At 33.3% G+C, this 15,982-nt stretch overlaps 1 protein-coding gene across 5 annotated transcripts in view; it reads right to left on the bottom strand.

Moving 5' to 3' along the window:
• Nucleotides 1–15,982, bottom strand: part of LOC108903690 (mucin-2) — a 288,133-nt gene that overhangs the window by 58,767 nt on the left and 213,384 nt on the right. For 4 of the 5 annotated variants that reach the window (XM_018705949.2, XM_023456212.1, XM_023456216.1 and 1 more), the window contains 2 exons: nt 1,943–2,221; nt 1,500–1,835 (listed from right to left, as the gene is read on the bottom strand). In XM_018705949.2, the coding sequence (XP_018561465.1) occupies nt 1,500–1,835; nt 1,943–2,221 (615 nt within the window). The remainder of the gene's footprint in view (nt 1–1,499; nt 1,836–1,942; nt 2,222–15,982) is intronic. The other variant, XM_023456214.1, reaches the window with a different exon arrangement.

The following is a 15,982-nucleotide window of genomic DNA, read 5'->3' on the forward strand; positions in this document are numbered from 1 at the left end:
GGAAAAAAGAAGCAATCTCGAGAGGAAATATATAGTGCCATAAAAGTAGTTTCTGTACTATAGTTTTCTGAATACAGGGTCGGAAAGTCCCCATGGTTCATCGGCCGTCACGTGAGAGCGACAAAGTAAGTCATAGAAATCCGTGCGATAAAGAAAGATGGCTATAATGAAGGCGTCAAATAGTCACCGCCCATTTTGCCCTTCCACAAATAAGAAGTGGATCTTATTTGTAGAAGGGCGAAATGGGCGGTGACTATTAGACGCCTTAATTATAGCCATCTTTCTCCATCGCACGGATTTCTATGACTTACTTTGTCGCTCTCACGTAACAGCCGATGAACCATGGAGACTTTCCGACCCTGTATATACACTTATTATAAAAAACGTGCCTTTGAAATATTTTTTTTGAGTCCTTTAAATGCCCTACTAACAGTAGTTTTAAAAATGCAAAAGCGAATTAAATAATAATCACGCTGGATTAAATAACTGTCCAATTAAATGCCCTAAAGCAACTGGGAATTTAAACAGTCTCCTTCTGCTCGATATTGCGACGCCCCATTGACTGCCCCGAGTGCCGATTTTGAAATTTCCCCCTCACCGGGGACGACGATTGCTGAACGACGAAATCCCATTTAGACCCGCTCGTGAATTGTGTGCAACAATTATCATCTCGCGTTACCATTTTGTAACTCTATTAGGGCGGTAGCTATGGCGACGAAACGGGAGAAAGATGCGGAGCCTCTCAGAAAGAACATGATCCTTGGTCACGCAATAGAGGTTTGTGGTGTAACAAAGATATTTTTGGTATTCATATTTTTATTAAATCCGGCCCGAAGGACCAAAAATGTAAAACTCGAAAATAGTTGTTTCTTATACCAATTTAAAACTATCTATTAATCTGATAAATAAAACTATCTGTATTGAAATTTTTGCCAGGTAAAACTGAGTTCAGCAAATTACTTATTAAACAGATATATCATTCATCAATTGTTTCTTGTATTATTTAAAACACGGCCAATTATAAAGGTGAATGATGATGTATTAGTGCATGCCAGCATTATATAACAATTACTTAGTAATTTACTTCAATGTACAACTTAATTCACCGGAAGTAAATGGTAAACACTTGAATAACCTTCCAGCAAGGCAGTTTGCTGTCTGAGACCGTGTTTTCACGGTGCACTAGAGACACGCAAACAGCCATTGCGAAACGCAGCAGTCCGCCTGCATTGCGTAAATCGAAACGGAAATGGCCCCAATTCGTAACCCTGCGAGGCACCATAAAAATTCCAGCGTCTAATAAAAATTCGTCACGCGCATAAACTTATAAGCAATTTATGACACAGATCCGCTGTGAGTTTTCCTTTTGAGAGCGCGCAATTGGCGATTGTGTAATTGTTCATTAAGTATTCATTTATGGTTAGATGATATCATGTGAACGAAAATATTGTGGCAGTGAAATCAATCGATCTCCAGTGAGAGATGTAGAAAAGACTTACCAGCATCAGCGGGAGGTGTGGGAGTCTCTTCTCTGGCCAATCTGGGTTCCTCTGCGTCGGCGCTCTGCTGCTTCTGAAGCTCGCGTTCGATTTCCAGGGCTGCCTTCTCCTGGTGCTCGATGAAGGGGTTGCACACCCCCTCGGCAGGATTGTTGTTGGTGAATACGTCGCCGAAACCTTTGGCGGTCTCTACTGGGGAGAGCGCGTCGTCCACGGCGTCCACGTCTGTCTCAGGACCGAAGTCGTCATCGTCGAACTCGGAAGCAGACCTTTTACCGTTCGATTTTTCCTTCGGGTAAAAATCTGCGGTAGGCGAAATGTCAGTACCTGCAACGACTTCCTTTTAATAGATTTCTTCGAAAAAAGTTTACTATCAGAAATCAGAAGTGGGATTTATTATATCAGAAGAGGGACGATTACTCAAAGGCTCCTAGTGTACTCACCGTTCTGTTTGAAGTTGTCCGTGAGATTTAAAAGTAGGCCGTCGGATTTCTGGGAGATGATGTTGTCTGTGGGGGCGCCATTAGAGATGGCGAAGGGATTATTGGCGTTATCGAGGCTGGCGTCCATGGTGGTAGTGGTGCGGTTGCGGTTTGCCCAGTGGGCCTCCGCTGCTATCTTGGACGGTTCCCGGAGAAAAACAACTATCACCGATATGTTATCCAACGAGCCCTGGTCTCTCGAGAGCTGGACCAAGTACTGGCTTATTCGATCGACGTCACCTACAAACAAAAGATTAATTTTAAAATCATTCGTTTCCCCACATAATTAATATTAGCTTATAGTTACAACAAAACGATAATTGGTTACTATTTTTAAATTAGTGATAAATTGGGACATAATTTGTTAGGGAAAAAATTTGTACAAAATGTATTTTATTTTATTTAACGTTGATTAACAAAACTTATGGTAATGATTTGACCTCGAAATAAAGTAATTATGATTAAAAATAGGTCGATGGTCGAAATACAAATCTCTCAATCAGTGGCGGAGATGCTGGGAATTCTCGTCATCAATAATCCCAGAATTTCGACGCCACTGAATATTTTCCAAATTCGATAAGTACATTTGTTTTCGACAATGAGAAGATGTCTTCTATTTTACTCAAAACACCAATTTTTAAGTAATTATTATTTTGTTAATGTTAAATAAGTCTTTATTTCACTAAGAAATATATATCGATTTTGCCATAGTGATTTTTAATTGTTGTATGGATGGTTATATATTTTTATGGTTTTTATTTTATTTTGGGTGTCCTGAATTACAGCAATTTTTCCTAGAAATATAATTTTAAATACAATGTGACCATAAGAAGTTCGAAACAAAAAATCGATGATATAATAATTTCCAATTGTTTTGGGGTTATCTCAGAAAATTTAAAGTTCATATGCCAATTATTTTTTAATGTTTTTCATAAGTACATTATATTTAAAATTTAATTTCTCAAAATTTACACAAGGTGTTAGAAGTTTGACTGCCTTAATTTTAACAGACGATAGAATACATTAAATTAACAAAAACCATTATATAACATGGGTCCTAAACTCAACCATTTCAAATAAAAAATTATCAAAATCTCCAATTCGATGTACAAAAGTTCGATTAATTAAGGAATATTGACATAACTGCGTGCATAAAATACCATAAAATACAATATTTATCACTTTTTTTAACTTCTTTGTGCTTAATTCTAAAAAATAATTAGCGTTGTAATAAATTTAAAATTCGATAAAATTTATATCGAACAGTGTGACAACGGCGCGGCGGATAACACGAGGTACTAAGCTGTCCAGCATTACGCAACTCAGTTGGTATCTGGAATTGAACCGTCTCAGTGTTTTTTGCGTACCACTATTTCCTTTTCTCGAGACGTTTTCCAGCGAGTGCGAGAAAATTGGATTCGAAGGTGTCGTGCGTGCATCGAAAATAGTGATGGACATTTTGAGCATATGTTGTAGTTTGTTTTGTACTTGTGCGTTTAAAAATTACTGAATTTTGTTTTTTGGTAAGTACCTAAATTATTTTTAATACGTATGATTATTTGGATGACGTGAATCTTTGGGTACTTTAATTACATATTTTTCAAATTCATCATTTGATTAAAAGTTATGTTCCTGTTTTTAGAGACTCATAATTACTGAAATTCGAGCCAAAATTTAAGCACAGCATATCTTCGTACTACAAAATCGATACATTTTATTTTATTTATTTAAAAACTGGGAAACAATTGTCTTGAAATTTATTAAATGTTTCACAATTACATTTTTTCCGCAGGACAAGTTTGCCGAGTGTATTTTGTCAATTGATTATGTTCGGCATTGTTTTTATTCAACTATTTCAAAGATTTATTTAAAAAAATATATTATTATTATTGAAAAATGGTTCATTTTCGAATAAAGTGAAAGAAACACCAACCAGAATTAAATGCACTTCAATTTCCGGAAAATTCAGTGGCGTCGAAATTCTTAAGTTCGTCGTCACGGTATCTCCCATCATCTCCGCCACTGGTAGACAGATTTGTGAATCAATATTTTGTGCACAATTAGTTAAATCATCACCTCAAGCTTCTTCAATTTACTTACAAACATTTGAGAGATATTTAAATATACATGGTGGTCCGAATTTTATGCAGGAAACTTCGAGGGCAGATAGATTTCTTTAAAATAATATGTGTTTGCCATATAAACATAGGTCTGGAACGACGCTGTTTTAGAGGTACAAGTTGTCAAAAAAAAATTGACTTTTTTGTTTATATCTCCGGAATCTATTAACCGATCTCCATAAAATTTGGTACATATAATGTATGATAGTAGGCCTTATATTCCCTGAAATATGACCTTTAAAGGTTCAACCAGTGGTGTACAACTGGACAGGGGTCACTCCCTTTTTTACAAAAAAACCTACGCCACCGCATTTTTTACATGTCATTGTAACTGATGCACAAAATACGTAAAAAAGGTGACTTTAATTTTTTCCCAAAGATTCGCCATTCTCAAGGAATTCATACCAATACAATCCCCTTGTGGCAGACACTTCTAACGATAATATTACAAGAATATTTATGTTTATGCTTAAAAGTAAGTGCAATTTGTAAGCACATCAACAAAATTATTTACACTCCTTTGTACACCACCTGTGAGGTAGTGTGGGATATAAACAAAAAATCATTTTTTTTAAACATCAACACCCTGTATCTCTAAAACGGGGCCGTTCCAGACCTATGTTTATAAGGCAAACACGTATTATTTTAAATCTATCTACCCTCGAAGTTTCCTGCATAAAATTCGGACCACCCTGTATATATTTTTAAAAATTCATCACTTTGCATCCCGAAAAAAGCGTCCTATGTTTAAATGAATGTTTTTTTCTAATCCTGAGATGTTCTATCACTGACACCAAGTAAGGTTTGGCGTTTGCAATTCGGAGCGCCCTGTATATACAAGACAGCTAACCACCTTTATACCCCTATTTTCTTTAAGATTATAATAACTGATTATTAGCTTAGCTAATTGACTGATACTTAGCCGCTTATATTCATGATTTGTCAATACTTCAGTAAAGTGGCGGGTGGTACAGTGGTGACTTCTGATCATTAATCAAATACTTCTCCCCTAGGGAGCTCAATTGACTGTTAAGTAAATGATCTTGCGGCTTACACATTTTTTATATACTCCTCGAATTGTAAATGTTTCATCCATTCAGAAGTTAAAATATGGTTGTGTCAATAAATTGATGATTTATATTTGCAAGACGCATAAACGATAATTTAAACTTAAAATCTGTGTGGAAGAGGGCCGGCCTGTTACCATTTTATTATAACTTTATCGGCGTTCTATTTGATTATTAATTTTTATAACAGAACTGCCAGTAACAATATTTACATACAATCCGCTGTTGCTGGAGAAACGAGAAACTATATCATAAATAAAACATACGTGATCTACTTTGCCTTATATACTTATACCGTGGTGTAATAAAAACCTGCATTTATAGTTCATGAAATACCCGACCGTATACAGCTAAAAATAGTGTTAACAGGTTACAGTTACCATTCAACATTATTATTACTATTATTATTATTATTATTATTATTATGGAGTCATTAAGTGTTTGCCGCTGATGAGTTTGTTCTTTATTGTTGCCACATACGTTTATTTTAAGCCAAGTTTATTACTAGATTCGTAGCCGCCGCGGAGGGATTTTAGATAAAATAAATCATTAAAAAAATAATAAAAGCTGCAGCGAAACACGCATTAGTTTCTCTGAAGTAATTTTGCAATTATGTACGGACAGCTAGTAAAACTAGTTTCAGTTCCTTTAATGGAAATAAATATTTATTACGCAGAAAGTAAACATATAATTCATACCTAATTTATTTACTTGCAATTAGATATTAATTTATACTTGCGACTAATTTGTGTTTTTTTTAATAAGATAACATTCTGCGGAAAATCACTTAAATGTAATATGTGAACTAATTTATACAGGGTGTCCCTGAAAAGGATGGACAACGCTTGACCACAGATTCCTTGGATGAAAATAAGACTATTTGGCCTAACTTACCTATATATAAAAGTGCACGCCTACTGAGATACAGCCTTCTAAATATAGAATAGATATCCTAGTTTTTTTTCAAATAATTTGAAAACTGTTTTTTTAGAAACTTCAAATTTGATACACTTATTTTTTTATATAAGGGCAAGGTAAATAAATATAGAATTTGGAGAGAATATATATACAGGATGTTCTATTTCTAGTGCCTGTGCGCCACTGGCTATCCCGTAACTTTTTTGTGTGTATGCCAATGACGACAGAATTTATATTTTTAAAAATAAGCACTATTTTAGAAGATTTTATTGCTCTTACAAAATTTCGATATCGTTTATGGATTTCGAGTAAAATTCGCATTTTTTATACATTAAATATAGGCAAAAATTCCGATTTATAAAAAATAATTTATAACTGCAGCCTCAAAGCAGGGAATAATAATGAAAAAACGTCACATTAAAAAAAATAACTACACATTTTTGGTATTAGTATTATCAATCAATAAAATAAAAATCAACACTAATATTTTAAATAAACAATATCAACTAATAATGTAAGAAAGTCAACATTAACATTTTAAATAAACTGATATTTGTAATCACATTAAAATAATATTACAGTAAATGCTCAAAGTTACTTTCTTGTTCTTAAATGCAAACATTAGTTCTTCGAAAATTAGAAATTATCCAATAATTGTGCATTACCTCTCATAACATTAATTTCATGTCGTATTCTACTCCATATTCGTTTTCTGTATTTAGTGAAAAGTGATTTTAAACTGTGGTCCTCAACGCTCCCCAAATGAAATAATTACATGGGTTTAGGTCCCTGGATCAAGGTGGCCATTTTAAAGGGGTATTATTTCCTCTACCTATCCACCTGTTAGACCTGTAATACCTACCTGTACCCTGTAATACCTGTAACCTGTAATAACTGGTCTTTTAATACTCTATTAAGGGAACTTTTTGAAAGCCAACCTCTGCCGCTAAAAGCCTTTTATTTACTTGAGGAATTTTTTTGACCCTTTCCAAAATTTGTTTCTCCAGCTGAATAATTCCGACCGTACATTATCCACGATTTAATGTTACAGGTAAAAAACGTCCTGTTTCCCGAAGGCGTCTCTCCGCATTAGCAAATGTTTTGTGATTTGGAGTTCTTCGATTAGGAAATCTTTCAGCATATGTTCGAACAGTAGCACAACAATTTCCTTCACAATAACCCAAAACTACTAACATATCAGTTTGTTCAGCAAAAGTATAAATTGCAATAAAAAACAAAGTAAGCTAAAATTAAATCACAGCTAGCTTGACACAGAACCTTTTAATTATTGTTATGAATTTGTTTCTCTGTTATATGGCACCTCGTACTAGAATGTTCTATTTATCTTAAACTGATTTTATATTATTTAATGTGTAAAAAATGCCAATTTTACTCGAAATCCATAAACGATATCAAAATTTTGTAAGAGGCAAAAAATCTTCTAAAATAGTGCTTATTTTTAAAAATATAAATTCTGTCGTCATTGGCGTACATACAAAAAAGTTACGGGATAGCCAGTGGCGCACAGGCACTAGAAAGAGAACATCCTGTATATGTATTCTCACCAAATTCTATATTTACATTGCCCTTATATAAAAAAATATGTGTACCAAATTTGAAGTTTCTAAGAAAAACAGTTTTCAAATTATTTGAAAAAAACTAGGTTATCTGTTCTATATTTAGAAAGCCATATCTCAGTAGGCGTGCATTTTTGTATATAGGTAAGTTAGGCTAAATAGTCTTGTTTTCATCCAAGGAACCTGTGGTCAAGCGTTGTCCATCCTTTTCAGGGACACTCTGTATATTTTCACTTACTGTTGACCATTTTGATAATTTTATGATTTATGACAATACATGCATAAAAAGATAGATTAATTATATATATATATATATATATATAACAATATCAATTGTATATGTAGTAGTACAGTTATGTACCCTAAGATAATGCTTTAAAATGCCTAACTTAAATTTTTTTGCAAGTTCCTGACACTGTTAGATAAGTCGAGGGTTATTTTTATGAATCCAGTGTTGCCTAACCAAATATCTCTCACTAAAAAAAAAGCAGACTTCGCGCTCTTCAAAAAATCGTTTCTGTTTAGAAAATTTAGGTTTTCGCTTCCAGAAGCTGCCAAAAATAATAATTAAAACGAAAAGTCATCATATTAGTTCAGAAGACGAAAACAGATTTTCGAAACATTAACTACTTGGTGAAATGCACGAAATACAAGGTGTTACAAGTTAGTAGGACAAGTCGTTAACCACATATTCTTTATACTAAAATAATGGGACTTTTCTATGCCACATTTCATTTTGGAGCCTCATCTACAAAATCAAAATTTTAGAAATTATTTTTATTGATAGCTCCGTTGATTTTAGAGACGTTTCTTCCGTTCGCGCTTTGATATTTTAGACCAAAATTACACAAAAAATGTGTAAAGATACAAATATGAGGCTCCAAAATGAAATGTGACATATGAAAAGTCCCGTNATCAAAATTTTAGAAATTATTTTTATTGATAGCTCCGTTGATTTTAGAGACGTTTCTTCCGTTCGCGCTTTGATATTTTAGACCAAAATTACACAAAAAATGTGTAAAGATAAAAATATGAGGCTCCAAAATGAAATGTGACATATGAAAAGTCCCGTTATTTTAGTTCAAAGAATATGTGGTAAGTGATTTGATCTATTAATTTGTAACACCCTGTATAGTAATGTGTTCTGTATTTGTATGCTTTTTTCAGTGTGAAATTTTTAGATACACAAAAGTATTTGCATAAAAATAACTTTAAATTAGTCTCTTTTGTTTATTTAATTAATTTTTAATTTTTTTCAAAGGTGGCAAAACATCGAAAAAATAAAGAAACAAAACTATGCCGCAAATATTTCGACTTTCTTTTGGCACGCCTGTTGTAATAAAACTTAACAACAGTTGGAATATGTATAAAATTCGACTCAAATAATTTCATTGCATTTGTCATACGTTACAGCAAATAATTTCACTAAAAGCTGAAAATCAGATGAATTGACAAAACATTAAATAGGTAAATGGCGTTTAATTAATTTCACTATAATCAAACCTGAGTTTAAATCAATAATAATAGTTAAACTTAAATCATATTACGGGAAACTCTTTTTTTACTAATAATAAAGTACAAAGTCGCTCACTTCGTTTTAACAGAAACTATAATGTGGACATTATCGAGTCCAACGTGAGTGAAATTTGACATAATTTATTTTTACAGTGTGGTACGATTTATATCTAAAATACAAAAGATTTAATACTTGTTGAAACCCAGAGTATACAGGGTGGTCCCTTATAAATTAAATTGTTTACTCGTATACATAAATGTGAGATAGAATGCCGAGGTTTTCGTTTTTGGAATTACATGAAATCAGTTGTTTATGGAGAAACTGTAAACACTTGAGAAGAACTTTAGTAGCAGGTTTTAAATACTGCAAAGTCATTTCGCATTAAGGGTTTATATGTACTTTAAAATAATACAATCCTTTAATAAACACGTTGATAAATGTATTGAAGTTAGAGGTGGACATTTTGAGCAATTATTGCCAAAAAGGGATATATTTTTACTAATGTTTACTATTTTACTGTGCATTACAATTTTTAATTCTAAATAAACCCTTGTTTTTGACATTTCTAAATTATTTTAATTATTTCAACTATTAGCATTGGAAGTTTCAAAGCCAAATATCTCGGAAACGGTGCGAGACAGCTACTTTCATAAAGTCTACCGTTTCTGTGTAAAAAAAGTTGGAAAATAAGAATTTGATACCAAAGATGAGATACCTTAAAGTACAAAAAAGTTATGTCGTTTCAAATGCCTTCAATCTACGGCAATTGGCGCCCTCTATGAACTATAACCAAAATGTGAACAAACAATTCCTCTATCCAAAGAACCCCAAACCCCAAAATTTTGTGTAGATATTTGCATTTATTAAGAAATAAATGGAAATAAACTAAAATAATATTTTACATTTAACACCCTGTATCTTTTTAACTATCAACTTTTGGTCTAAGGTAAGTTCGGCTGAATCGCAATATATTTGCTTCGGGAATCTACCCATAAATGGCCCATTACCTCGGAACCACCCTGTATTGAATTGATATTTCATGATGGCTTTTTTACAATTTTCCCCTTTTCACGTCAACCGGACCCCTAAATAAGTACCGGACCATTAACGTTTGCACAGATCCGGTCAAGCCGGCTGTCGTTCAATGGTACCACACGGGATAACATCTCGGCTAATTTAACAGCGAGAGCAGAATGCTCTTTGCTGCATGCACTGGAATTTATTTTGCGGCCGCGGACCGTGTCATAAATCCAGGAGAAACGTCCGCCTCGGCCGAGAAGTAACTCTAGTGAGTCACCTTCGTAAAAAGAGAATAAAGGCTATTCGAGATTTTGGCGGAGGAGCCGATGTAAAGAATGCTTTCTGCAGAGGAGTGATTGACGAGCGCTCGAGCCGGAAAATTTTATGATACGGAATAGAAGTAACCGACTTCGAACACAAATAAGAAAAATGAGACCAGGGGGATGTGAAGAAATTGCTTTAGGGGTGCCTGTTTTGCAAAATTATGGCAAAGTTGCGGAATTAAAAATGAAATTCAAAATTCAATGTATTTGATGCAATTTTTTTTTAATTGAAAGCGCAAAGGGAATTTACGACTTTTTTAACTTAATACTTCTTTGTAGAAATTTTAATTATGTAGTCGTACTCGTACTTGCCGTATTAGAACGACAATCAATTTTTGTTTTTTTAAGGGCGCCATATTGGATTATAATGTTATTTATGGTTTATTTTGTTGTTTTCGTCAAAATAGCAAAGTATTCATTTTTACAAAGTCAACATTAAAAAGAAAACAACCAAGTTTCATTCCAAATGAAATTTTGGCAGTTCTGTGTAATTTTATTGAGGTTAAAGTTTACAAAACCAAAAAATGCTATATTCAGAAGAAGAGTAAGATGGGCTTTAAACTCATTACTTATTAATTGGAAAAATATATCGTTTTGTTTCATGTGAAAATTGTATTTTTAGTTCTTTAAACTCTAAAAGTCAAAATTTTCTTGAAGTTAAAGTTAAATATTTTGTTTTCGAATCACTGTTATTTCTATTTGTTTCTCAATATTAAATATTTTATTCTATATTAATTTGAAAATCTCAGATGTAATGAATCCATAAGAAGCCATTTTTCTCAAAAATGAAGCACCTCATTTAAAAATAGTAAGAGACCTTTTTGCTGGAGAATAAACTGCAATGTAAAAAAATATATTTATTTTGAAAAATTTCTAAATTATATTAAATATAGGAGTTATTAGTCTTTTACGAACGCCTATGATTGATCTATTTTCATAGCAATTTGTAAAATCGGTAGAGGTTTTCATTCGTACACAAAAGGATGCCTTTGGAAGAAAAACGGTATACTTCAAAATGACATTATTTTGACGAAATCTATCGATGGTTAAAGTCCTAATCATAAAAAGTGAATCACCCTGTATATAGGAAGTGGACAACATCAAAAAATAAGTTCATATTCAAAATTAGTTACACCAAAAACTCCCCCAAATCAAAGTTAATTGAAATATCCTCAAAGAGGACTTGAGCTATCTTCAAAAATAGAACAAAACAATTTTCTTTCAAGGCCCGTCAAATTTTAATAAAGCAGAATTGTTTTAAAGTAACTTAACCTATTTGTCTTATTTTTACTCAAGGAAGTTGCTCTTGAAGTATGACCTATTCACATCATAAAAATCAAGATTAATAAAAAAAAAGTACCGATGAAATTAATTCTGCTCAAATTAGATGTTTTACACCATCGAAATGTTTCGTTCGTAAGTATATCTTTTTTTGCAGAAAGGTGATTTTCCCAAACAATACCTTTTTCGGTTAACTTCTTTAAATTAATCAATTATTTTTTAAATATTGCTCAATGCTCAATTTCGCACAATCCAAATTTTTTAATATAGGACGGATCCGGATCACCCCGTGTAGAACGTGTTTCACGATAGAGATATTCGCGTCAACCAGAGCAAAACGAGGACTAGTCGACGGCATCGATTCTATGAAAACTACAAGGATAACCGAGATATTTCATATCATTTTATATTTACCAGAATATGACAGCGTCAAGCAACTGAGATCTCATAGGATTTACGGCGGAAGAAATAGAATTTATCTTTCAATGTACTCAGATAATACTCAGCATACTGCACAATCAAGCAAGCGACAGTCCTCTTTTATTCTTATACTACTATTAAAAATCACTCTTTCGGTTATAGCTTTCTTCTGCTTTAACAATTCATCATCCCACTCACAGATATGATAAACTAAATTAATTGAAAACCGTGATCGAAGCCATGATGGTACTTGGAGAACCATTAGTACCGCCTAACGGAACCACCGAGCGTAACCGAAGGTACCGGGCCTGTGTTATTTAATTTAGATTTTAAAGAGCATTTTGTGGTCATTCACTACAAACATAATCATACCAGAAGGCATTAGCTGGTCTAAAAATAACCATAAAGAACTACGGCAAAGTAAGAAAAAATATTTATCATTAACTTATTGCGTTAATTTATTTTCTGGGCGCAAACTGTTACATCTCCCTTCTCAGAGCTAGTGACCTGGTGACATGTAAATTAGAACAGAATATCTTGAAAATGTGACAATATTATTTAGGTGTTTCATCAAAATAAAAGAACAATTGCGAACATCTAAGAAAAATTCATGCATAAAGTTGTAGAAAGCTGGTATGTGTCGCTGATACAAAATTAAAAAAAGTTAAACGCACACAGGTTTAAACAACTCTTATTATTCCGCTACTGAAAAACGCAACGAGAGTGATAATTCTATTTTGTCGAGTACAGCGTATTGGAGTTCACAGTCCTAACACAAATGCCACAGCATTTCTTTTACAAAGAGACACAACGTAACAGTAGATAATTAATGGTGTCGACGTGACGCCTGTATTAGCACCAGGCTAAGTGAATTTGTGTCTTTAAAACCCAGACTAATGGCGACATGCAACATTTTCGTCCTACATGGGTTTGGCTCATCCCACGGGTGCTTTCTCTAACGATTAAAACAGAGTAATTTTATTCAGAAGGGTCAGAGTAACAAATGTGTATGTTCACACGAATTTGCATTTGTATGAGTTTTTAAGTATACGAAGAAGACAAATATGGAAAGGAATAAACTAAGAAAATCGAAAAAGCCTCTTTTATTACTAATATGACAGTAATCTGACGGTTTTAATGGCAAAGCTCCCCTGAATCTCCGCTACTGATTGACAGATTTATATACACCGAATAATTACCTTTAATTAGTTACATCATTTGCCCAAGTTTCTTCAATCTACGTAAAACAAATTCAGAGATAATTGAAAAAATGTTATATTTTTCAAAAACTTGAACGCCCTCTATCTTGGAAATCAGTAACTTTGAGGCCCTGGTTTATTAACGTATGTCGAAATATGCTTCGTTTCGGGGATGCAGTGTTGAAATTTCAATTTTTTATTTATTTTTATTAATTATTTCAGAGTTTTAAAGATATTAACTCGAAATTTGAAAAACGCTTTGGAGGAATAAATGTGCATTTTTTGGGGTCATCTGAATATTTCCACTTGCACCAGTGGCGTTCGGGCGAGAATTCCACAACCCTTTTTAATAAAAAAATGGTACGCCAGACTTTTTCCCATTTTGAAATTTTTTAATAAATCCTCCATTAATGCTGAATTTTTGAATGCAACTGCTCTCTCCAATTCTTTTCGTAGGAAGCACCGTTTCGAAGGAAAAAATAAAACATATTTTATTGCAAGTTGTGAATTTTTAATTTCTATGGATACATTATCTAGTAAGTTGCTGTCAATATTTCTAAATAAAATACAACCATCCAATTTCGAGTCAATGTCTTTAAAACTCTGAAATAATTAATAAAAAATAAATAAAAAATTAAAATTTAAACATTGTATCTGGGAAACGAAGCATATTTCGATCTACGTGAGAATTTTTTACAAAATAACTTCGGCAACCACACCCTAAAATATTTTGCACTTATTTACGAACACCCTGTATAAAGAAAAAAACTGTCAATGCAACAAAATTAAATTTTCTCAAGTCATTTCCCATTCCTTGAATATTTACCTTGGTGTTTTTTTGTGATGATCCAGTGTAATATCTATAGATTTAAAATTAAGAAACTAGCCGTTACTACTGGTCGTTAATGGCACTGCCAACTTAATAACATAATAAATAGGACATGACAGAGTTGCCAATGCAAATATAATAAAAGTTCCTAGATCTGAAGCTTCTAATAAAGACGTTGTCGTTCCTTTATTTTAATATTTCATATTTTCAGGAATTCCAAAGAACGTGATTAACAAAAAGAAAGGAATTATGTTCTTTATTGACTTTATAAGTATTATTTTCACTTGCGAAGACGTTATTTTAATTTTTCAGGGCCCGATCCATAAAAAAATTGTCCCACTTGATTCCGTCAACCTACTTGTATTTAAGAGCGTGTTAACATGAAGAAATCAGGCACATTTTACCTACTAAGAAGACACGTCCATAATATTTACACATTTCAACTATTCTTTTACCTGAAGGGGCCATATCCCTGGCCGAGAAATGGTGAAATTTCTGGCATTTTTAGGTACTGAAATCTTGAAAAGTAAAACGTGTAGAACAAAAGTAAGCACAAAAATAAAATCCTTGATGTTTTGTTTATTCATTGTTACCATTTAAATTTACCCAAATAAAATAATAACTAAAAAAAAGCGTTTGTAAAACAATTTTATATGTAGGACTAAACAAGTAAATGTTATAAGAATATTTACATGTGGAGTTAATTCTAAAAAAGTTAGTATTTTCGTAGATTTCAGTACCTAAAACCTTGATGGTTTGATCGTTTTTTGCACCTGTTTATTCGTTTTACTGCGGCGTCTTTGAAAATACTCAGGTGGCATGACATAACATTCCTATTATTTGATAAGCTTTAGATTATTCAGTTATTAAATGTTTTAAATTATTTGTCTTTGCGGAAAACACTATTTAAAGAATATGGGGCCCTTAAAGTCATCCATTAACTATTTCTTGCTGACGGTTTAGGCGATGGATACGTACGCAAAATCAACCGGGCGACTCTCGGCGTGGAGGCCTCCTTCGTGGGGGCAACGGCAGCCGGCAGGGGCGTCCTCGTACCCGGCGAGCTCACCGGCCGGAAAGAGCACCAGTTCGATGAACTCCGCGGTAGTCACTGTTCACTGCAGACGGCCTGCAGGTGGCAACAGAGAGCGGCGTCGCCGGAGAGAAAAGGTGGTTTCAGCGCGGCGACCGTAATTTTCTCCTCTCACAAGATGGTTGGGGATTGCAGGTTATCGCGGTTCCGATACCGCAGACCGAGAACTAGGTGAACGCAACTGGATATCTGTTGGGTAGCTTTTGAGAGTAATAAACAAGAATGATACAGTATAGTTCCTAGGAGATATAATTTCAAAGAAAGTATAGATATATCGCAAAAGTGCATTCAGATAAAAAATGCGGTATAAGGTTTCAATAGTTATTTGAGGATCCGTATTTGTTACGAGACTGAATGTATAAAAAGGAAGGACGTTGGCTATGTCTATGAAAAAAAGCAAATAAAAAAACAACAAAAAGGATCATTCTCAGCGTAAAGTGTAAAAATTTGAGGAAAAGATCATTAAAAACTGTAGCAAGTTTGCGTTACAAACCTGTGAGTAAGTTACAAGGTTGTGAAATTAGAAAAATAATAAAACCAAGTATATTTGGCGATAGCTCAGAATATATTTTTTTAATTTTTGGTCGTGTAATGAACCAATAGATTAGATAAACGTTTTTTTTTCTAATTTTTCCGTT

This window comes from Anoplophora glabripennis, unplaced genomic scaffold (genome assembly GCF_000390285.2).
Source record: "Anoplophora glabripennis isolate ALB-LARVAE unplaced genomic scaffold, Agla_2.0 scaffold70, whole genome shotgun sequence".
Lineage (NCBI taxonomy): Eukaryota > Metazoa > Arthropoda > Insecta > Coleoptera > Cerambycidae > Anoplophora > Anoplophora glabripennis.